This window comes from Bos grunniens, chromosome 1 (assembly GCF_055505025.1).
Source record: "Bos grunniens cultivar Pamir isolate PY7600 chromosome 1, Bosgru_T2T1.0, whole genome shotgun sequence".
Lineage (NCBI taxonomy): Eukaryota > Metazoa > Chordata > Mammalia > Artiodactyla > Bovidae > Bos > Bos grunniens.
The window spans coordinates 86,504,545-86,527,957 of record NC_141165.1 but is presented as its reverse complement, the minus strand read 5'-3'; the positions used below and the strand labels follow the sequence as shown (position 1 = coordinate 86,527,957).

General features: G+C 44.5%; 2 protein-coding genes across 4 annotated transcripts in view; one reads left to right on the top strand and one right to left on the bottom strand.

Annotated features, from left to right (window-relative positions):
- Positions 1–468: 468 nt before the first annotated feature.
- On the top strand, positions 469–18,451 carry SLC51A (solute carrier family 51 member A). Of its 2 annotated transcripts, XM_086400894.1 has the most exons (9): positions 469–715; positions 1,265–1,359; positions 12,730–12,884; positions 13,922–13,995; positions 14,408–14,566; positions 15,118–15,229; positions 15,492–15,638; positions 17,428–17,533; positions 18,076–18,451. In XM_086400894.1, the coding sequence occupies exons 1-9, from the start codon at positions 678–680 to the stop codon at positions 18,210–18,212; spliced, it is 1,023 nt and encodes a 340-aa protein (XP_086257020.1). In that variant the 5' UTR covers positions 469–677; the 3' UTR covers positions 18,213–18,451. The 2 variants fall into 2 exon arrangements, with proteins under 2 accessions (XP_086257020.1, XP_086257029.1); XM_086400903.1 differs by lacking the exons at positions 469–715; positions 1,265–1,359 and adding an exon at positions 8,646–8,785.
- PCYT1A (phosphate cytidylyltransferase 1A, choline) overlaps positions 15,390–23,413 on the bottom strand; it is a 53,574-nt gene continuing 45,550 nt past the window's right edge. For both annotated transcript variants that reach the window (XM_086400879.1, XM_086400871.1), the window contains exon 9: positions 15,390–23,029. In XM_086400879.1, the coding sequence (XP_086257005.1) occupies positions 22,823–23,029 (207 nt within the window). In that variant the 3' untranslated portion in view covers positions 15,390–22,822. The remainder of the gene's footprint in view (positions 23,030–23,413) is intronic.

The following is a 23,413-nucleotide window of genomic DNA, read 5'->3' as shown; positions in this document are numbered from 1 at the left end:
GTCAAAATGCCCAGAGATTCCACTCCGTAACTGCCTCTTAAATACTCCCCTCCACCCATTTGCTGCACCTTCAGGGCTGTTTGGCTGGATGAGCCTGTCATCAGGATGCTCTAGGCTGGGCCTCATCTGTATTTCCCAGCTGCCCTCCCTTCTGCACACCCAACCAATAGCACCAATACAGTCAAAGCCTCGTCCCTGACTTCCATCTTCAGGGGGACAGAGCCTGAGTTCCTGCCGGGTTCTGACTGGGAGGGGGTTGCTCAGCAGGGGAGGTTGTGGGGGCGGATCAAGGATTTTGTCTCTAAAGGGCCCTGGGAGTCTCCTCAGGAGGGATGGAGAGTGAAGGTGGACTGGGGTCAAGGGGTGGCCAGAGGCATTCATGGGAGGGAAGAAGGAAGCACCACACCTACGGACAAGGAGGAGTCAGGAACCAGGGAACTCAGCCAGCTGAGGGGTTCAAATTCCTCTGAGGTGAACTCTGAGAAAGGAACCTGTGGGCACAGGAGGCCTGAGGAGGGAGAGAGCCAGAGGGGAAGACCCAGCCATTCTGCCAACTCACAGCCAGTCTTGGAAGCTGCAGTCAGCTGAAGCTGCCTCCCCTCAGGGTCCCGACTTGCCTGTCTCTCCTTGGCCCCCAGTGCCTGCCGGGAAGGAAAGCCGGATAGAGCAAGAAGACGATGGAGCCAGACAGGACTCAGATAAGGCTCGATCCCAGGTGAGTGAGGGAGGCAGGCCCCAAGCCAGGAGCCAGTTGCTAAGCAGCAGGGGGCCCTCTCACTCTGGCCTGTCCCTACCTCCCTCTGAGCCCAAGAATGAGACAGGACTGACAATGGTCTGGTCATTCTGGAAGGTCCTCAGAGACACTGGGGAAGGGTGAGTGTATGACCCTCAGAACCTTAGCTTTGGCCCCCAACCAGGTAGAGGAAAATCCCAGAGGTGGAGGGGGCATGAGGGACATGCATAGAGCTCTGACCAGCTGGGGACCCACTCCTGGTGCTAAGGGTCCATTCTTTCTCTGGGACCCTGCTTTTTCTCCCTAGCCAACCCCTGGGCTGCTGCCCCTGTGAAGTGGAGGGAATGGACTGTGGGCTTTTTGAGCACTGCAGCCAGACCTGCAGACTGTCACCTGGGCCTTGAGGGGAAATGGAGACGCTCTGTGAACCTAGGAGTGTTCGAGGGAGTGTCAAGTTGCTGGAGTCCCTTCTGCTACCCACCCGCCCACCCCCAGTCCCCATATTCTGAACACAGGTTGGTGTCTCTCCAGGTACACGGCAGATCTTCTGGAGATCCTGAAAACCAATTACAGCGTTCCCTCTGCCTGCTTCTCTTATCCTCCCACTGCAGCCCAGCTTTTGAGAGGTAAGTCAGGGACCCTCCCCAGAGGAACTGAAAGAAGGAAAAATGAGCATCCCAAGGAGGAAGTCAAAACAGCTGAGAGGAGCTGAGGGAAGGTGGTCCTGAGCTGGCCAGCATAGAGTGAGTACCTGGGAGGATGGCTGACCCAGTGTCAATCTTGGTAAAAACCTTTTAGGGAACTTCCCTAGTGCTACAGAGGTTATTCAGGGGGTGCAGATTTGATCCCTGGTTAGGGAAGTAAGATCCTACATGCTGGGTAGTACAGTCAAAAATTTTTTAAAATTTGTAAAAGCTGGGGAAAGTAAAACTCTGGAGGAGCCAAAAAGTCAAAAGAAGGGCACGGCTATGTGGCCTGGAGAAAAACCTGCATGTTGGGACTCCCCAATTCATAAGGGGGACACTGACCTGGAGCATTTTTCAGACCCCAGGGCCACCCAGGGACTCACATGGATGCCCAAAGCCCACAGAATCCCTTTGAGGCCTGCACAACATCCTTCTTAAAAGGAGTCTATACCACTCTGGAGAGTGGTTTTTATGAATAATATTCTTAAAACTTAGGTGAACCTGTAAAAGTATTCGGACAGTGTTGGCCAACTAGCTCCTATTACCGAATTGGTTTTGAAAGTGAAAGGCATAGGCTGGGACTCTGTTTATTCCCTGGACACCTAAAACATGACAATCAAATGACCCTAGCATCTTGATAGCAAACGTGGCTCCCATCCATACTGTATTTTGTTTTCTTACTGCATGATCAGCCACTTCTTAGACGTTGATGAGTAGGAATCTGTGTCTCTATCCTTAATGTTTGTTCCTTCCTGATGTTCTCACCTCAAGGAGGAGACTCTTCCTAAACAGTAGGGTGTGGTCAGGGTGTACTAGGAGGCAGATATGGGCACGTCTCTGTTTCAGATGCTCTGAACTGGAGTGAATACCAACGGCCAGAGGCAGTCCAGGGGTGCCTTGTAGCTGCTCTGTGGTTCATGAAAGTAGGCAGATGCTACATCTGACTCCAGGGATATCTTGTTCAGAGAGTGCAGATGGTGGCACAAGTCTTCTCACACACCAGTGTTGTCAACCAGAGGCAACTTTGTCTCACAGGGTACTTTTGGCAATGTCTGGAGGCAATTCCAGTCACCACAAGTAGAGGGTGCTACTGGCATCTAGTGGGGCAGAGGTCAGGGAGTTTGCCCTGGAAACAAAGGAAAGTCCCCACAACCAAGGAATTAGCTGGGGCAAGGGGTCAATAGTGCTGAGATTGAGAAACCCTATCTTACACAGTGAAAATGGATCACACATTGCTTTGCTGCAAAATGTGCAAATAGAAGCACCAAGGATATTCAAAGTAGGTAGATTATTCTGGGTCTGGTAGTCTGGGGAGCTACCTTGTTCCCCCATTGAACTGTTGGAATGAGTAACAGTTGGAAAGTAGGGAGCTGGAGTGGAGAAAGAATGAGTAGGCAGGTTCTCCAGGCACTGGGGAGATTCAAGGTTACTGGTGAGGAAGCAGGGGACAGTTGAGAGGGCTGGGCAGGTAAGGTGGGGCCTGCTGAGTCTCAGGCAGAGGAGTTGTACTTTATCCTGCAGGCAGTAGATGAGGGCTCTGAGATTGGGAGGAGCTGGGTGGTATTTCAGGACCATTAATTAGTAATCAAGATAGACTTTGGGGAGTAAGGGCCTTAAGAAGCACGGGTATAAATTGGAGGTCAGTGCCCCAGCCTAACAGGAAGGGCAAGAGCCTGTGCCAGGGCAGTGTCAGGGAAAGGAAGGACAGATTGGAAAATACAGGCAATCCAAAGAAAGAGCAGGCAATCTGGTAAATATTTAGACAAGGTAAGTGAAAGAAAAAGAAACTCTAATGATGACTCCGAGAACATGAACAGTGGTGATGACACTGACAGAAATAGAGTCAGGAAGAGGTGCCCATTGGACACGTGGTGAAACCCTTTCCTCCTTCATTTATAAACTCTCTGTGTCTTAAATGCTCTTTAAGAAAGAACTATTCTTGAAGAACTATTGAAACTTTCAATAATTTGTTTTTGAAATGCCTGTGATATGACTGCAATTATAATCCCTAGAGGATTTTCTTATTAATGGACTGATCCAAACTTCTATTTGGGGGGAGTGAAGGGCCAAGAAAAACCAAGACAATTTTGAAAAAGAGTAAGGAGGATATGTGCCCTGCTGCTGCTGCTGCTGCTAAGTCGCTCAGTCGTGTCCGACTCTGTGCGACCCCATACACAGCAGCCCACCAGGCTCCCCCGTCCCTAGGATTCTCCAGGCAAGAACACTGGAGTGGCTTGCCATTTCCTTCTCCAATGCATGAGAGTGAAAAGTGAAAGTGAAGTCGCTCAGTCGTGTCCAACTCTTATTGACCCCATGGACTGCAGCCTACCAGGCTCCTCCATCCATGGGATTCTCCAGGCAAGAGTACTGGAGTGGGGTGCCATTGCCTTCTCTACCAGATATTAAAGGTTATATAAGACTAGAGTAAATGAAGCAATAATATAATAAACTGCAACCATACAACCTAGACTGGGACTTAAACCCACTGTTTGTGGGTTTTTTTTTTCTTTTTGGCCATACCACATGGCTTGCAGGATCTTAGACTGGGAGGAATAGAGGAATTCTCCTACACATGCCGAGGAGACACGTCTAAGAATGCTTACAGTAGCATTTGTTTGTCACAAAGAAAATAATAACAACCATGAAAACAATGTTGAGTGGAAAACATTTATATAGATTTTTTTAATGCAAAGCAATATAATTATGTTGAGCATGTACATATGTTGTAAAAAAATTAAAACATACAGGAAAAGATACACACCAACTTCAGAATAGCAGTTAGCCCTGGGAGGAGAAGTGAAGGGAAAAAGACACTTGGAGATATATACAGGGCCTTCAAGTATACCTGTGATGTTTTTTTTTCCTAAGAATAACTTTTGAAGTAAAACTGGTAATATCATAACTCTTCAAAATGGATTATGGATATATTAATGCAGCTCTATTATTCCCTTTATTTTAACAACCTTTATAATTGTAAAATAATTGTAAAAATAATTTTTCACAGACTGTGATGAAATGTTAGGTGGAAAAAGCAGAATGCAAAATTTTACAGTATGATTGCAGTAATATAATATGTATACACTTTAACCAGGATGTTTTTTAAAGCTACTTTTTATTGAGCAAACACTAGCATTGAATCATGCTAAGAGGTTTAATTGGAGGATAATAATCTACCCACGATTATAGAGCAAGAAGTAAATGGAATTTTACTTTGAAGTTGGAGCCTATGCTCTTCACCTCCATGGAAATACGTGCAAAAAGGAGAATAATTTTTGGTTAGGAACTAGCTTGGATTATGGGTAAAACTTTTTTTTCAAAGTTTTAATTTTCTTATATTGTTTTCATTATTTAAAAGAGTAATCTTCATTGTTACAGATGCAATGGGAATTTGCTAGTTGCTCAAGTATAGTTGTATTCAACAGGTCAGTTAGACAAGTATTTCCCAAAGTGTGTTCCTTGGAATAGTAATCCCAAGGAGTACTTCATGAAAACAGAGCCTGTATAAAAATCAGTTCTGTAAAAGCTATATTCTGTAACCTCCTTTGGAAATTAACAATATAAATCAGATTTAAAATTTATACCCTGCAGGAAAGAAACATGTTTAACCTTGTTTAAAGTGTTTCCAAAAATCCTTGAGCTATCAGAAACTTTTGTTTCACAGTATCTGTTAAGATACAGAAAAATAAGATAGAGGAAGATCTTCTAAGGAGATAAATGAGTTTGAGGTAGAGTAGTGGTGTTGCCCTTCCCGCCCCGCCCCCCCCCCCTACTTCAGTACTCTTGCCTGGCAAATCCCATGGATGGAGGAGCCTGGTAGGCTGCAGTCCATGGGGTCGATAAGAGTCGGACATGACTGAGTGGCTTCACTTTCACTTTTCACTTTCATGCATTGGAGAGGGAAAGGCAACCCACTCCAGTGTTCTTGCCTGGAGAATCCCAGGGACGGGGGAGCCTGGTGGGCTGCCGTCTCTGGGGTCGCACAGAGTCGGACACGACTGAAGCGACTTAGCAGCAGCAGCAGTGGTGTTGGCTGTGGATGCTAAGGAAGTTCTCTCTCCTAGCTTCTGCCCTGTGGAAGTGAATGTGAGAGCCTGCAGACACTGCAAGCACGAGAAAGAACAGAGCACAAAAGGCAGCAGATACAAGAAACTGCAAAAGCACTTCCATACTGAATAGCTGGAATATGCCTCACCTCCACCTTCACCAACTTAAGCAACTTTTGATGGTTAATATTATTCCACATTTCTTCCCATAGTTATGTGAACACACAGCAAGAGTCAGCATGTGTAATGGTGAAGAGAATGGGCTTAGTTAGGATCAGGAACCCTTGGGTTTAAATCCCAGCTCTGTCACTTTCAGGTTGTGTGATCATGGGTGAGGTGCTCAACTCTAAGCCTAGTTTCCTGGAAAAGCATGTAAATGGAGATGACAGTAAGAATCCTCATGTGGTCATTTCTTTCATTGAACAAATAGTCACAGTTACTGTTTCATGCACTTGGAGATAGAACAGAAAACAAGCCTGACAAAGTCCCTGCCTTTGTGGAGTTCACACTACCATCACTCTATGGGGACAAGCAATAAATATGTAAATAACCTCACTGTGAGGGCAACTTGGGAGGGAGAGATAACACCACACTGGACATTCAAGGGTTGCTGACTGAGGAGGGGCATTTGAGCAGAGAGCTCAGTGAGGAGAATAAGCCAGACACGGGGAGCTCAAGGAGAAAAACTGAACAGGCAGCGGCCAAGCACTCTAAGGTCCTGGAGGTAGAAATGGCTCAGGTGGTGGTTAGGCGGCTGAGGGGTGGTCAGATCAAATCAGATCAGTTGCTCAGTCGTGTCCAACTCTTTGAGACCCCATGAATCGAAGCACGCCAGGCCTCCCTGTCCATCACCAGCTCCTGGAGTTCACTCAGACTCACGTCCATCGAGTCAGTGATGCCATCTAGCCATCTCATCCTCTGTCGTCCCCTTCTCCTCCTGCCCCCAATCCCTCCCAGCATCAGAGTCTTTTCCAATAAGTCAACTCTTCACATGAGGTGGCCAAAGTACTGGAGTTTCAGCTTTAGCATCATTCCTTCCAAAGAAATCCCAGGGCTGATCTCCTTCAGGATGGACTAGTTGGATCTCCGTGCAGTCCAAGGGACTCTCAAGAGTCTTCTCCAACACCACAGTTCCAAAGCATCAATTCTTCGGTGCTCAGCCTTCTTCACAGTCCAACTCTCACATCCATACATGACCACAGGAAAAACCATAGCCTTGACTAGACGAACTAGGTTGGTCATAACTTTCCTTCCAAGGAGTAAGCGTCTTTTAATTTCATGGCTGCAGTCACCATCTGTAGTGATTTTGGAGCCCAGAAAAATAAAGTCTGACACTGTTTCCACTGTTTCCCCATCTATTTCCCATGAAGTGATGGGACCAGATGCCATGATCTTCGTTTTCTGAATGTTGAGCTTTAAGCCAACTTTTTCACTCTCCACTTTCACTCTCATCAAGAGGCTTTTGAGTTCCTCTTCACTTTCTGCCATAAGGGTGGTGTCATCTGCATATCTGAGGTTACTGATATTTCTCCCAGCAATCTTGATTCCAGCTTGTGTTTCTTCCAGTCCAGCGTTTCTCATGATGTACTCTGCATATAAGTTAAGTAAACAGGGTGACAACTGAGGGGTGGTAGGGAAATCCTAAACCTCAATAAACAGAAGAGGTGAGATGCAATGGTCGAGTCTGGAACACAGGGTGTAGGAGAGGATGAGGGATCAGTATCGGAGACCCAGGGTCTCCAGGAGAGGAGCCAGAACTGTGGTTACAGGAGTCAAGCGGGATGGGAGAGATTTTCAAGGAGGAGGGAATAGTCAAGGACAGTGAAGATTGAGAAAGGCTTTGACATGATGGCTTCTGGAGGGGCTGTTTCCACTCTCAGCTCTCAGTGAGCTGATGAGGACGAGAGTCAAGCAGGGGCTGGGGGAGTCCCTCAAGGAGGGACCTCCATCGATATTCCCCTTCCCAACAAAGGACATTGGTTTTTAGAAATCTACTGAATTAAATTTGCTTTCTGCCTATCTGGACTTTATATTTTGTCTGTTTTTTTTTTTAACTAAACATTTCCATTGTAAAAAATAATTCAGTAAAGTCAATATGAAAATAGAGAAAAGTATGAAGAAGAAAGTCGCGTATGGTCCCACCACTCAAGACCAGCACTGCAAGTATCATAGTACAAGCTCTGTTTTCTGTGCTTTTATTTAACAGTAGTGGAAATCCTACTATGCTACAATTTTATATACTGTTTTTATAAGCATGACATCATATGAATTTTTTCACATTACTACATATTTGGCAAAGTATGTCTTTAAAAAAACTTATTTGTTGTAAAATGTATATTTGTTATAGAATAATTGGAAAAGGAGGAAGACAAAGACCACCCACAGTCTCATCACCCAAAGATGGCATTGCTCATTTATTCCTAGGCAATCATTTTTAATGTTTTTATCTTAACCCACATGAACATAGTGTAAAATTTTAAATAGTACAAAAGGGCTACTAATGAAAATTAACACTCCCCTGCCCTATTTATTCTCATTTTTAATCTTCATCCTACTTTTTTAGCTGATGATTTTTTAATAGTTACTTTCAAATTACCATTATTTCATGTGGTATCAGTTTTGTATATTATCTGTGGCTGCCTCTGTAATACATAAAGATTTAACTCACTTAGTACCAAACTTCTACTCATTCCACATGGTTTCATCATTATTTTTAGTTGGTTATCTTTATAGCTGTATATACTATACCTATAGTTTATTTCTTATTTTGCCAACTGCGGATAGTACTTCTTCATTTTCCATTTTGTATGATAAAGATATTAGGGCCCCACTCTTTCCTTCAATTCTTTTCTATCCTTCTCTTCAGCCAAATCCTTTACATAGCTATAGTTTTACTATACTATTTATTTTTATTTCTTTCTGGTCACACCATGTGGCTTTTGGGATCTCAGTTCCCTACCCAGGGATCAAACCCTGGCTGCCAGGAGTGAACATACCAGGTCCTAACCACCAGCTGCTGCTGCTGCTGCTAAGTCGCTTCAGTTGTGTCCGACTCTGTGCGACCCCAGAGACAGTAGCCCACCAGGCTCCCCCGTCCCTGGGATTCTCCAGGCAAGAACACTGGAGTGGGTTGCCTTTCCTTCTCCAATGCATGAAAGTGAAAAGTGAAAGTGAAGTCTCTCAGTCATGTCCGACTCTTATCGACCCCATGGACTGCAGCCTACCAGGCTCCTCCATCCATGGGATTTTCCAGGCAAGAGTACTGAAGTGGGTTGCCATTGCCTTCTCCGCCTAACCACCAGAGAGCCAGGGAATTTCCTGTGGTAATTTTGCTTTCTGTTTTGTTCATATTAAGGTTTGTTTGTTTCAGTTATAAATTATGTTCAGTAAAGGGCAATGATTTTATGTATATAATTTGATGGATTTTTACCCAAGTGTGCATCTGTGAAATCACCACTTTACTGCTTATACTTTTTTTTTAACATTCAGAAGTTTAAACTCTTTGTATCAAATTTGACCATCCTTCTCTTTGTGATTTCTTGGATTACACCTAAGCTTAGGAAGGTCTTCCCTCAAGTTTTGATGAAAATACAAATCTCTCTTTTTTTCCCTTCTCTCAATTTTCCCTGTTTTATTTTTAAATATATACCGCTTTTTTAAAATCTCTTTTTTAAAACACTTTTTTTTGTTGTATTGAGGTATAGCGGATTAACAATGTTGTGATAATTTCAAGTGAACAGAGAGAGGACTCAGCCATACATACATATGAATCCATTCTCCCCGAAGCCCCTACCTGCTCCCATCCAGGCTGGCACATAATATTGAACAGAGTTCCATTGGCTATACAGTAGATCATTGTTGTTTATTAAAGATTTATCTTTTTAATCTATCTGGAATTATTTTGATACATGGAAGGCTTTATGTGTATATCATGATAAAACCAGAGCAACTGTTTTAAACCCACATTTTTATTGTATAAGGATAAAATTGTGTCAGAAAAAAGATCCTCTGTTATGTTTATATCTTTAAAATTTCAAGGAAGGGAGGTAGTCTTTTTTTAATTAAGGATTGCAGCCAGGTGGATTTTTGCTTGTTTTATTTTGTTAATGTTTAAAACCTGCCAGGCCTACTAGAGCAATATCTGTAGAGGTAATTGAGAATGAGGCAACAGAACTAAACAGCAACACTAAGCCGGTAATTTGGTCACACAGTGGGCTGCATCCTAATTAAGTGGAAGCAGGTGGAGACAGGAATGGGGAGGAGGGAAGAACAACACAGTCCTATCTTTTGAGGCCTGTAACAGAAAGGAAAAGCTTACCACTGACTTCAGAAGTGTAGGCTGGCAGATTGTCCAAGGACTGCCTTCCCTGCAGCAGGTCCTCTGGATTAATCACAGACCTAACTGTGGTCAGAGATAAAGGGCCTCTTGGAGAAAGCAAACAAAAAGAAAAACATGTACCCTGAAATAAGAACAACCAGGATCAAAGTTCAGTTCAGTTCAGTCGCTCAGTCGTGTCCAACTCCATGGACTGCGACCCCATGAACTGCAGCACACCAGGCTTCCCTGTCCATCACCAGCTCCCGGAGCTTACTCAAACTCATGTCCGTCGAGTTAGTGATGCCATCCAACCATCCCATCCTCTGTCGTCCCTTTCTTCTCCCATCTTAAACCTTTCCCAGCATCTGAGTCTTTTCAAATGAGTCAGTTCTTTGCATCAGGTAGCCAAAGTATTGGAGTTTCAGCTTCAGCATCAGTCTTTCCAATGAATATTCAGGACTGATTTCCTTTAGGATGGACTGGTTGGATCTCCTTGCAGTCCAAGGGACTCTCAAGAGTCTTCTCCAACACCACAGTTCAAAAGCATCAAAGTAGTTTTTGAGAAATTCACCTTTGTCCTGGTTGCTCCTTGTGATGTCACCAAGTATGACTGACCCAGATGACAACTCAAGTCTTCACTGGGATGTGGTCTCCTTCTTCCTTGTTTTGGTGTCAGCAGCTCTGAGCTGCCCTCAGTCACCAAAACATAGGGCAGACCAGCCAATATCCTCTCATTGTTCAGTCACCCAGTCATGTCAGACTCTTTGCGACCCCATGGACTGCAGCATGCCAGGCCTCCCTGTCCCTCACCATCTCCTGGAGTTTGTCCAAGTTCATGTCCACTGCATCAGTGATACCATCCAGCCATCTCGTCCTCTGTCACCCTTTTCTTCTGCCTTCAATCTTTCCCAGCTTCAGGGTCTCTTCCAATGAGTCAGCTGATTGCATCAGGTGACCAAAGTATTTGAGTTTCAGCATCAATCCTTCCAATAAGTATTCAGGGTTGATTTCCTTTACTCCCAATGCAATACGACAGTGGCTGGACTCTGCCAGTCTTCCCCTTCTTCTTCTGTCATCTAGCCAGTTGGGAGACTAAAAGCAAAGAGTCTGTCAAGGAGGGAAGAGACTTAGATAAATGAGGGTCCAGGCTTAGTCACTGAGGATATGGAACTAACTTTGTTTAAAACATTGTTGCACTAATTAGAACATGCTCAGAAACAAATATTGTGACTATATTAGTGTTTTCCTGTTAGCAAGGGTGAGGCCAGAGGAGCTTCATTGGTGTTGTTAAAATGTTTGTTATCTTCTATTATCAGGTGAGCTTGTTTAAAATGTAGATTACATCCCAGATGTATGGGAACAACATCTATGTAGCAGGGAGTATAGGGAGTGGGGATCTGGACAGCTACTTTTTAACAACTCCTCAAATGATTTCAATAAATACTAAAGACAGCTACTGGATTACATTTAATGTGAGAATAAGTGTACTTGGGGCCAACATAGGTCAAATATCCTTGGAGTCTTTACTTGGGTCCACTTCTTTTGTTAAAGTCCTGTTGTGTGTCCTAGTAAAGTGATAAAATTTTTGAAATCAAATTTAAACATCTCTAGGCTCCAAAATCACTGCAGATGGTGACTGCAGCCATGAAATTAAAAGACGCTTACTCCTTGGAAGGAAAGTTATGACCAACCTTGACAGCATATTGAAAAGCAGAGACATTACTTTGCCAACAAAGGTCCGTCTAGTCAAGGCTATGGTTTTTCCTGTGGTCATGTATGGATGTGAGAGTTGGACTGTGAAGAAAGCTGAGCACTGAAGAATTGATGCTTTGAACTGTGGTGTTGGAGAAGACTCTTGAGAGTCCCTTGGACTGAAAGGAGATCCAACCAGTCCATTCTAAAGGAGATCAGCCCTGGGATTTCTTTGGAAGGAATGATGCTAAAGCTGAAACTCCAGTACTTTGGCCACCTCATACGAAGAGTTGACTCATTGGAAAAGACTCTGATGCTGGGAGGGAGTGGGGACAGTAGGAAAAGGGGATGACAGAGGATGAGATGGCTGGATGGCATCACAGACTCAATGGACGTGAGTTTGAGTGAACTCCGGGAGATGGTGATGGACAGGGAGGCCTGGCGTGCTGCGATTCATGGGGTCACAAAGAGTCAGACACGACTGAGCAACTGAACTGAATTGAACTGAAGTATATCAAGTTCATACTGTTCATGGGGTTCTCAAGGCAAGAATACTGGTTTGCCATTGCCTTCTCCATTGGAAGGACCGGTGCCGAACTGAAACTCAATACTTTGGCCACCTGATGCGAAGAGCTGACTCATTTGAAAAGACCCTGATGCTGGGAAAGATTGAAGGCAGGAGGAGAAGGGGATGACAGAGGATGAGATGATTGGATGGCATCACCAACTCAATGGACATGAGTCTGAGCGAGCTTCGAGAGTTGGTGATGGACAGGGAAGCCTGGTATGCTGCAGTCCATGGGGTCACAAAGAGTTGGACACAACTGAGCGACTTAAGTATATCAGTATATATTCTGATGTATATCAGAAGTATATATTTTGCTTTAATTATGTTAACTGGTCCCTGTCTGCTAGTATAACCCCTGACACTGAGAAAAGTGAATAGGCCCTGTTGACCTCCGAACTTAGAATTTTTGTTATGTACAAACTTGTTAGGTGTCTATATCCTGATTCAAGTAAGCCTTACCATACTTAGATTGATCTGGTCTCCCATGCATGCAGAAGAATGACTATTTCCTAGTCACATGTTGGAAATTCTAGGTCTAAGAAAAAGCCCATCTTCTGCATGATAGGAAGCCTAGACCAGGTAATTCTAGATGTGGTAAAGCAATTAGATGCATGTGAGGAAGCCCACATCTTCTGCTCCTCAGCCCTGGTCTTCAGCTCACTGGAGCCTGTCCTCTCTTTCCATTCTAGCATTGGGCCCTGTGGATATTTCCCTCATGGTCATCATGACCTTGTTTGTCCTGGGCTCAATAGCCATCTTCCTGGAGGCTGCTGTCTACCTGCACAAGAACACCCGCTGCCCTATCAAGAGGAAGACCCTGATCTGGTGCAGCTCTTCACCCACGGTGAGGGTCCTGCAGCTGCCTTTGGGAAGGGGCTGAAGAGGAAGATTCCTTTCAACTCAATAATTCAAGTTGCCTTCCTCTACTACTTTAGGGTGGGGGTTTTAGTCTGCTATCTGCAGTCAGGATCCCATGCTTAGAAGGTCACAGACAGTGAGATGGAGTGTTTGAAATCTTAGAGCCACAGAAACAGCTCTAAGAACAGCTGAAGAACTGTCTGAGCCCACCAGCTATCCCACTCACTACTCCCCTGCTACTGTGTTGCTTTAAAATAAGCTTGTTTCCTGCACAGACCAGCAGTGGTTCCTCAGAGGGTAGGAGGAGAGTAATTTTTTGCCATGGGGTCATGTTCACTCTACCCTTACATTGTAAGTCCTTCTAACTCACTCTTACAGCCATTTGATAGCTCTTTGGCATGCTCGCAGGCCACATGATGGGGTTTCTCTTTCCGTGTGGTGAGCTCTGTGTCTGTTTTGGGTGAAGAACAAAGCCCTTGAGGTCCTTTTCTGCCAGATGACACCTGCCTGGGCCATCTCAAGACATCAGAGGTGCTCTAATAACATGGGATATTGAAAAGGAAGGGTTGGATCTTGATCTACGTACTCTTAAAGATGAATTGACCTATTCCTACTCCAGTGACATATGTTGAGAGATAGTCTTCAAAAGAGCCTCTGACTCAAGGTGACTTGCTGTCTCTAACACTAGACAAGGAATAAACTGACAGCTGAATTTAAAAAATATTTTAATTAGTTGATTTAACTAGCTCTTTTTCCAACTGGTCACTTTTTTTTTTTTAATATTTATTTGGCTGTGCCAAGTGTTAGTGGGATCTAGTTCCCTGAGCAGGGAACGAACCCAGGCCACTTGCACTGGGAGCTCAGAGTCTTGGCCACTGGACCACGAGGAAAGTCCCCAGTTAGTCACTTTTAAGTAATGGTGCCTCAGCTGTTTAGCTTTTGCTTCCTTGAGCCCTTGCCACAAAAGGTGAGCATGCAGTCTCCTTCCTTACCCTAACCAGCTCCTGGTTCTTCTCCAAGCAGATAGTGTCTGCATTCTCCTGCTTTGGTCTCTGGATTCCTCGTGCCCTGACACTCGTGGAAATGGCCATAACTACGTGAGTGTCCTGCCCTGCCCCCAGCTGAACTTGATACCCCTCTGAGGTCCCCCTTCTGCTCCTCTCAACCCTGGGAATCCAGAGTTTGTGTCCTTTTTTTTTTTTTTTTAAATCCCCTGTCCCTTCCATAAGTCCATGCAAACAAACTGATCACAAATCAGGCCCTTTCCAACTTGTCTCTTGAACTTCTAGTGCATCTCAGGCATTATTTTGTTCTCACAGCCTGCCCTCTTCCACCTGTCCTCTCTCAGTTCTCAAAATGCCTAGACCCTACCTGACCCCTTCAGGAAGCCCCCGTCTCCCTGTCCTTTTGCAGTCTGTTTTTCTTTGGCAGCAGGTGGTATCCCGCCAGCTGCTGCCACCTCCCTTCTGTGTGCTCTTAGGCCCACCTCCCACCTCTCCCCAACTCCAGGTTTTACTCGATGTGCTTTTACCTGCTGATGCAGGCCATGGTGGAAGGCTTTGGTGGGAAGGAGGCGGTGTTGAGGACACTGAAGGACACCCCGGTGATGATCCATACAGGCCCCTGCTGCTGCTGTTGCCCCTGCTGCCCCCGAATCAAGATCACCAGGTGAGGCGGGAGGGAGAGGCTGCCTGGAGAGCAGACTGGCCTCTTCTGCACTCTCTCAAGAGCTTCTGCTGGCTCTCTCAGTCCTGCTTCAAGCCTCATGGAATTTGGCTTGTATGGAACAAAGCCAGTGATGAAAGGGTGGGCATCCCACAGCCAGGACCCACACACTGGGCACCCAAACAGGGGTAGGAGGAACAGAGGAAGGAGAACTCCAGAGTTCCCATCACTTACGCTCACTGTCCCCTACAAACTTTATCACAGAGAACAAACTGCACTTTGGACTATTTACTTTCCCCTTCCATCCGTTTCAGTTAATGAGGTTGGGGTCAATCCTCAGATAGTTCTTGCTCAAAAGGCATCATTCTGGTCTGAGGGTGAGTGGGAGGCAATAAAGATGGTTCCCAACGCTCTTCCTCAGTCCCCACCCACTTGACTATGTTGGTGTCTATGATGGTGGCCAAGCCTTGCCAGGAACCCAATGAGAGAGCTGGAAGTTCTGGTTGGGGTGGGTGATTTGTAGGCCTATGTTCCTAATCCTCTTCCTACTTCAGGAAGAGACTTCAGCTGCTGCTGTTGGGCCCCATCCAGTACGCCTTCTTCAAGATATCATTGACCCTGGTGGGCCTGTTTCTCATCCCTGATGGCATCTTTGACCCATCAGACGTAAGTCCAGAGTAAGGGGCAGCAGAGGCCAAGATGAGTTTAATTCCTTTGAGCTCTAGAAGGAATAGCTGGAACCAGTATCCCGATTCAGGGCTCCAGGGTTGGGATAGCCCCAGGTACAGGGCGACTGTGGAAAAGCAGAGGCTCAGGGACTCTAACGGGGAGAGAAGAAGCTTTTTTATTTCCCCCACCATTGGGAGAAGGGAAAAAAAAGGAGAAAGGGGCTTGCTTCCTCACTGACTGCTTTCTGGCCTGCCACCAGATTTCTGAGGGGAGCACAGCTCTATGGATCAACACTTTCCTCGGTGTGTCCACCCTGTCGGCTCTGTGGACCATAGGCATCATTTTTCGTCAAGCCAGGCTGCACCTGGGCGAGCAGAACATAGGAGCCAAATTTGTTCTGTTCCAGGTAACTATACCCTGGGAGAGAAAAGATGGTTAATAATGAGCCACAAATTGTAGGGGTTAGAAGCTGAGACTAATAAAGGCTAGAAGTGGGTCTGGGAATCTTCTTAAGCCTTAGGTTTCCTGTGAGATTTGGGAAAGAATCCCTGCCCTTCCCCAGTTGTTGCTTTTCTGTGCTGTAAGTTTCCTAAGGTTGCTGGAGCAAAATAGCACAAAGCAGGTGGCTTAAAACAGAAATGCATTGCCTCACAGTTCTAGAGGTTGGAAGTCCAAAACCAAGCTGTCAGCGGCCCACATGCCCACTGAACACTGTTGGGGCGAACCCTTCCTTGACTATTCCTGGCTTCTGATTGTTTGCAGCAATCTTTGGCATCCTTGGCTTATCACAGGGCATTCTCCCCTTATGTGTCTGTGTCTCTTTTTCTGATAAGGACGTCGGTCATATTGGAATAAGGACCCACCCTACTTCAGTATGACCTCGTCTTAACTAATTACATCTAATCAGTTACCAAGACAATGATGGTCACATTCTGAGGTCCTGGGGGTGAGGACTTCAATGCATCTTTTAGGGGGACACAATGACGCCCATAACACATGAATTTTTAAACCTTAAATTCTTATACCTTTGCTGTTTTCTTTTCTTCACTACCCATTAATTCTAAAAATCTTGCAATTCATCACCACTAGAAATATCAGCAATGGCAACCCACTCCAGTACTCTTGTCTGGAAAATCCCATGGATGGAGGAGCCTGGTAGGCTGCAGTCCATGGGGTCGCTAAGAGTCGGGCACGACTGAGCAACTTCGCTTTCACTTTTCACTTTCATGCATTGGAGAAGGAAATGGCAACCCACTCCAGTATTCTGGAGTGGGATTCTGGAGAATCCCAGGGACAGAGGAGCCTAGTGGGCTGCCGTCTATGGGGTATCACAGAGTCGGACACGACTGAAGCGAATTAGCAGCAGTAGCAGAAACATCAGCATTATCACAGTTACAACTATATATGACCAGTACTACATATTAGGCGCTTTTCATACATTAATTACATTTAAGTTCACTATAATCTTCAGAATCATTGTTTTTTCTCTTTTACAAATGAGAAACTGAGGTGTTTTGGGGTTTGCTCAAAGGTACATAAGGGATGGGACTGGAATTTAAACATACAACTATCTACTCCCAAACCCACATCCCTTCTCATCTGACTCTGCATCATCACCTCTTCCCCGAGAATTTTCCCAAAGGCACATTTGTTCACTTTTTACACTTTCCATTCTCTAAGCCCAGAGATAACCTTTCCACCAAATGCAATGACTTCTAGCTCCATATTGTTTCTCTTCTCTCTCCATTCTTTCTGTCTTCTTGCTGGGCCCTTCTCCTATTCCCAAGGCATAGTGATTCCTTTATAGTTAACAGATTGATTTCACATAAATTCTCATTTGACCTAAGCAGGTGCTGCTTACAGGCACATGGCAGGCAGAAGTGGAGGGTCTATAGGAAGACAGAGGACAGAAGAGCCTACCACGGAGTAAGGGACTGACAGGGCACAGAAAGGATCTAGGCTACAGAAGCACTTAGAGGTCAGGCCACAGAATAAAAGCCTTGTGATTAATTAACCTGCCCATGATTATTGGAGGGAACCCTGGACAAGCCAAGTCTACCCTGAGAAGCTGTGCATCAGAAAAGTGTACTCAGAGAGGGCAAGCACTAAGACACATTTCAAACACAGCAGTGGGCCGGCCAGCCTGTGCCAGGGATGCTGAGCCCCCATCCTCATTCCTCTTTTCTGTTCTGCAGGCACTCCTTATTCTGTCTGCTCTGCAGCCATCCATCTTCTCAGTCTTGGCCAGTGGTGGGCAGATTGCTTGTTCACCTCCCTTTTCTTCTAAAATCAGGTCTCAAGGTAAGCACATGGGGTTTCCTAGTCTATTCCAGGATGGGCAGGAGGGGGAGGTCCGAGAAGAGAGGATCTTAGATTGGAAGTAGGGCTAACCACTCTCAGAATATTCAGTGTTCTGCTTAGAGTATTGAGAAAGAGACCTCCAAGAAATCTAGCAGAGGCTCTGAGTCTATGACCTCTCTGATCACACAGACAGCTGCAATCCCACAGCTTGAGGCCCAGCCCTGATGATCAACCCAGGAAGCCATGGGTTCAATCCTCAGCTCCTGAAAGAAGAATAGGTGTGGTTAGGAAGCAGAGGGTCATGATGATAAAACATGCAAAAGAAATGTTTAATGCTAGCCTCAAAGTTCAGGAGGTAGAGAGCCAAGTTCTGGTTCTGGCTCTATTGTCAACTTGCCATGTTACTTGTGACAACTTAATATCTCTAGGTCCTGGTTTGAGGATAAATTAAGAGAAACTGCTGTCCAACTCATATGCCAGGGCTGGTATGGGATACCACCTCTGTTAAGTTAGAATAACCTATATTTTGTCCCATGCTGCAGTGATGAACTGCCACCTCCTCATCCTCGAGAGTTTTCTGATCACTGTGCTGACACGAATATACTACCGAAGGAAAGATGACAAGCTTGGATATGAACCTTTCTCTTCTCCAGACCAGGATCTGAACCTCAAAGCCTGAGGTGAATGGCTTGGACAATGAAAGAGACACTATATTCATTAGATGGGCACAGATTTCTTTACTGTTCTTCAACCTTGACCAAATGGGGATTGATTCTATTGTCAGCGCAAGCTGGCAAATGATGTGTGCTTGACTGTAGAGATGAATCAGAACTATGCGATAGGATGAAATTGTTTTGGATCTTGCCTGAGGAAGGTATTTTAAGCTTAATAAACAGGATGGAGTTTGATTTTCTACAATTGGGCACATTGCCTCCGTGGGTGCCACTATTAGCCCATCAAGATTGTATATTAAAAGGTTACTCTGAGCTTTCCCAAAGCAAATCAAAGGGGGAAGAGTGTATGATAGTTTTCTTGGTATAATAACAGGAATAGAACTCAGCCAGGCAAAACAGTAGGATCCCAAAGTCTCAAAGAAACAAGGCTTCTGAAGAACAGATGGAAGGTGTTTTCTTCCCTTACAGATGTGTCAGTAGGGCGCTGATGACATTAGACCTGGGAGATCTAGATCAGCCTCCCTTTGTGGGCCAATGGCTTTTTGAGTCTTCTGTGCCAAGCTGCAAAAGGAATTGCAATGATATGGGCATGCAATGATTCTGAGGAGACAAATTAGGATGCAAAAGTAAAGGAACTGATCATACAGGTAAAAGTCTCAAATACATAAAATATATAATACACATGTATACCAAGTCAAAACATATAAAATGAAACATTAGGTAAAATCACTTTGCCTTTATTTGGCTAATGACAAAAGCCAAAATAACTGAACAATAACAATTTAATAACACTCAGACAGGAAAAAAAAATACTGAACACCGATTAAGGAAAACGTCCTTGTGGACACCAGCACTGGTGATGGGGCCAACGTTTACACCAAGGCCAGTATTTCTTTCCAACACTCTTCTCAGGATCCACAATACAAAACAACTCAACCAATCAAATCTTTGTGTTCAAAACAGTCAGTGTCTCCCTAAGAATAGTGGGAAAGCCCACTTGAAAGCTAAGAAAACAGAACTGCAGTCATTTTAATGTTAAACCAACTACTTTTGTTTTCTACCCCAATCTAAGTACTAACATCAAACTTTGGCAGACAGAGTATCTTTCTTCTTTCTTTTAAAGAAAATTAACATTTAATAGTATAATCCCCAAAACATGTTCTACTTATTTGCAAAAATAATAGCTAGGGACCAGTCTTTATCCCATGACAATCTATTCCATGAGAGAAAACAAGAACAATCATTGTATGACCTTGAAAAATATAACTTTAAAAATACTTATATTGATAAGCTTGAAAAAAATACCATTAGTTAAAAACATTGTTAAGGGAGCTTTTCTCCTACCTGCATTGGTTCAACTTCTGCTGATAGTTTGCTGACAGAACATGTAAAAGCTATGGCTTTTAGGAAATTAAACAAAAGCAGCAAAATAGACTTGATTTGGAAAGATTTTAGATATAGGGTTTGAAACAGGATTAATAAGGCAATGAGCTCCAGAAAGACAAAAGCTGCCCATAAGTCAAGAAAGAATAAAAAGCACTGTGAAGAATCATTGTGGATGGAATATTCAAAGACTTCCTGGACAGCTGTGTGGTCACAAATAAGAAAAATGTAACTCAGGTGCTGCCTGCGATGTTATCAGTGATCAGAAAAGGTCAAAAGCTCTCTTGACCTCCCTCAAATTTTTTCTCTTATTCGGGACTTTCGACCTCTTCACATCCCCAACCTTCTTACCCAAGCCTCATCAAAATAATGGTCTTTGGCTCTAGTGGTCAGAAGCAGCTGGAGCAGTACAAATGACCCATTTCTACTCCTCTAAAATTTCAACCTCTACCCTTCAGTGCTATGGAGTCTAGTGTATGAAAAAAACAAACTTTCTGCCCAGCTCATCTCAAGGTAACTGATGAAATGGCACATCCTCACCACTGGCTACAAGGCTTCTGTCTCCCTTCTCCTTCTATTACAGAGAGAGGCTATAAGGCCAACCAACTTCTAAGGCTCTCCCATTTCTGCCACATTTGGCCTATTCAGGCTGACAGCTTTGCTTGTGCAATTTAGGGTTTAAGTAATATTAAAATTAATGTTAAAAATTAATATTAACAACACTAATATTTAAAGATTTACAGATCACACACACGGTTGTGGAATGCGAATCTCTAACCTCATTTAATTAGGCACAAATGATCAAATAATGCATCATCCCAACAACTTCCTCCACCCACCCACCGTTGTCCAGCACGTAGGATCACATTTATCCCAAAGTACCTAGCATGCCATGCCATAAAGTTTTTTGTTTTCAGTCAAAATTTCACGGAGATATACTGTGTTAGGAGACTGAGGCCACAGAGGCTCACCAGAAGGGGTGAGAGTTTTCCGACAACACGTGCACATGCCAGTGCTGGCAGTCTCATGGAGCTTGTTGGCCTAGACGTCATACTCCAAGGACAGGATGTGCCCAAAGCAGCCCATCTACAGAGCAGAGAAGGCAGGCCAAACATTTGGGACCCAGACAATACCTGTGAGGAGTGACTGCAGGGAGGAAAATCACATTTGGATTGCCTCCCTTTCCAAATATACTTGGACATGTATTTTGAGAGAAAATGTAGGTGGGTTTCAGTGGTGATTTCACCATTTTTCTATCAACAGAAATGGGCAGAATTCCCAAAAAGGGAAGACTGAAGCAGAAAAGTTAAAATATATGATCCTACAAAGCTGGTATTGTAGGAAAACATTAACTTCAACAGTTTCAAAAAAAGGACTTCAAGCCAAAGCCTGTGTAAACTAGATTTGATAGTAAAAATAGCACTTCATGAGAAGAGTTAGAAATGTAATTTTCATGGGCCATCAGGACAGCAAGAGGTTCACTCTGTTTATTCCTCTACTCTGCTGCATTCTGCTTCTCTGGATGATCTGAGTTTTAAGAACCTAGGTAGTCCTGCTGTGCAGGCAGGCAGTAACTCTAGCCACTGGCCCTCAGGCATAAGAGCAAGTTTTACCAGAAAGTGTTCAGGAAAGGGATTATGAGATGCTCACAACCTTAGCAGAGGGGCAAAGATAAAATGTGGTTTTCTCAGCTGAAAACACTAAAACTCCACCCCCACAAGGGGTATTTATGAGTGATGAGATGGCCCTGGACAGAAGCAAATTTCCCCTGAACCTTATGATATGATAAGGATTAGGATTATGATAGATAATGATCTGCTAGGTCATGTGCTGTAGGATGCTACAAGCTGAAAAGGAGCTCATGCTCAACAGCAAGTGCTTAAGCTTCAGCATTCTCTGATGTGAAATTTAAGTGGTGAATCCCCTGGGCAACGTAACAGGGAGATGGGGGCAGGCAGAGGGAGAGGGAGGGAATCTACCACACTCTTATAATGTGAGCCACTGGAGACTTGCTAGAGGGGCAGTGATGTGAGTCCCTGCCAGATGCCAACTCCCTGGGGAAAAGAAACACCTCATGGAGCACTGGTTCCAGTCAAGGATACTATTACAAGGGGAAGAGGTCAAGATAGGGCTTTAAAAAGGGGTGTGTTTCCTTATGCTTTTGCACCTATGTTCTCTGCAAACCTCTCTCAATATTCAATATGGTTATGAGCAACATGGATTAACAGATCATGTTGAAACTGCAGACATTTACAAAGTATCCTTTGTAAAAAGCTAGGAAATGAGTATTAAGACAGGAGTAGTAGGGCTAGGGACTTACTCCCAGAGGAAAATTAAACTGACTTTGTATAGGTTTGAGTATTGTCCAACTCCCCTCCTCAATCAGAGTAAACCTGAAAGTGTTCCTCCCTTTAAAGGCAGGAAGAATTTAAAGATTACAAAAAAGAGATTGACAAGAGCTCCCAAATAACTGGGCAACAGAATTTTCTGAGAGATGAACACAGCATAGAAACCGCAGCTGATGCCATGTGGTCTGGTTCCATCCCCATCAGTGTCTTCATGGACCCCATTGGGTCCAACAAGAAACTCCTCAGGGAGTAAGAAAAGTCAGACTCAGATCTCCTTCTTCCCACAGCCACACGGACACACGTGCCAGCAGTATACATTGGGGATTTGTGGCCGTTACTCAGCTTTTAGCTTTTTAAAAAAAGGAAACCAAGATTATGGTATTTCCCCTCCAAATCGCCCATCAGCATGGCTCACTGCCTGAAGGAGTTGGCAAGACAGTTTGCCTGAGAATAGAAGGCAAACACTACGGTGTATCAAGAAGAAAAGGCCTCTGGGTATTACACCACTTCCTTCTGCCCACTCCTCGGGGGCAAAAAATTAGTTCTACTTACTACGTTTGAAAGACTAATTTTTAAAAAATTAATAAAAATGACAATTTCCCTGTCAAGAGCACATGAACATAAACAGTAAAGCAAAGTCCATGGGGAGGGGATATGAATGCAGAACAGGCTTCTAAGATGTAGTTAGCCTCCTTCTTGGTGGGGATGCGTGATGTCTCTCCGAGGACAGGCTGTCTGGTCCCCCCATCCTAAGTCCTCTTGCCCCAACTGTCTTTCCTTTGTAGCTGTCCTTAGGATTAGTGTTGGGATCACAATCTGGAATTCAACAGAGAGCTTCTGAAGGTTGGGACAGAGGGAAGGGAGGAGAAAGGAGAGATGAAAATTTAGTCTTCTTCATCCTCACTGATATCATAGGCTGCAGACTTGTGTCTGGAGAGGTTTGTTGGGGAGGAAGGCGGGGAAGTCTTGCCAGAGAAGGGCCACCGGAAAGAGGGAGAGGGGGAACGTTCACGAGTGGGGCTGTTGCTGGGACTCTGCCTTGGACTGATGGCCTGCAGCATCCGGCCTTTCCCCTCTTTCAGCATATGTTTCTGGGGAGACCAAAAGGAAGAGTTAGAAGAAACCTATGGATCCTACTAACCAATGGAGGAGATCTGAGACTTCAAATTATCGTGAGTGCCCTCTGTAATGTCAAAAGTGACCAAGTAAGCCACAGATACAATTCTAAGCAATTTCTCAGTCAAAGTGGTTATGCTAGACTACATGTCTAAGGGGTCCCACCTGTTATCCACTATCACCCAATCTTTGACTTCTATGTCAAAGGAATTCTTAAAAAGCTACTTGGTCTGTAGTCTAGGTTCTAGGCAAAAACAAAGGAATTAACTCAGACAAAAGGGTATCTACCTTAGTTTTGGGGATTTTCTGAAAATTCTATATTCTCCATGAATAATCTATTCTGGCATCCAAGCACCCCC

Excerpts from the sequence above, each read along its gene's own strand:
- SLC51A (XM_086400894.1), top strand. The coding sequence starts at position 678 with ATGGAGCCAGACAGGACTCAGATAAGGCTCGATCCCAG. Across the intron at positions 13,996-14,407 it reads GTGGAAATGGCCATAACTAC|GTTTTACTCGATGTGCTTTT; the intron begins GTGAGTGTCCTG and ends CCCCAACTCCAG. Across the intron at positions 17,534-18,075 it reads TTCTAAAATCAGGTCTCAAG|TGATGAACTGCCACCTCCTC; the intron begins GTAAGCACATGG and ends CCCATGCTGCAG.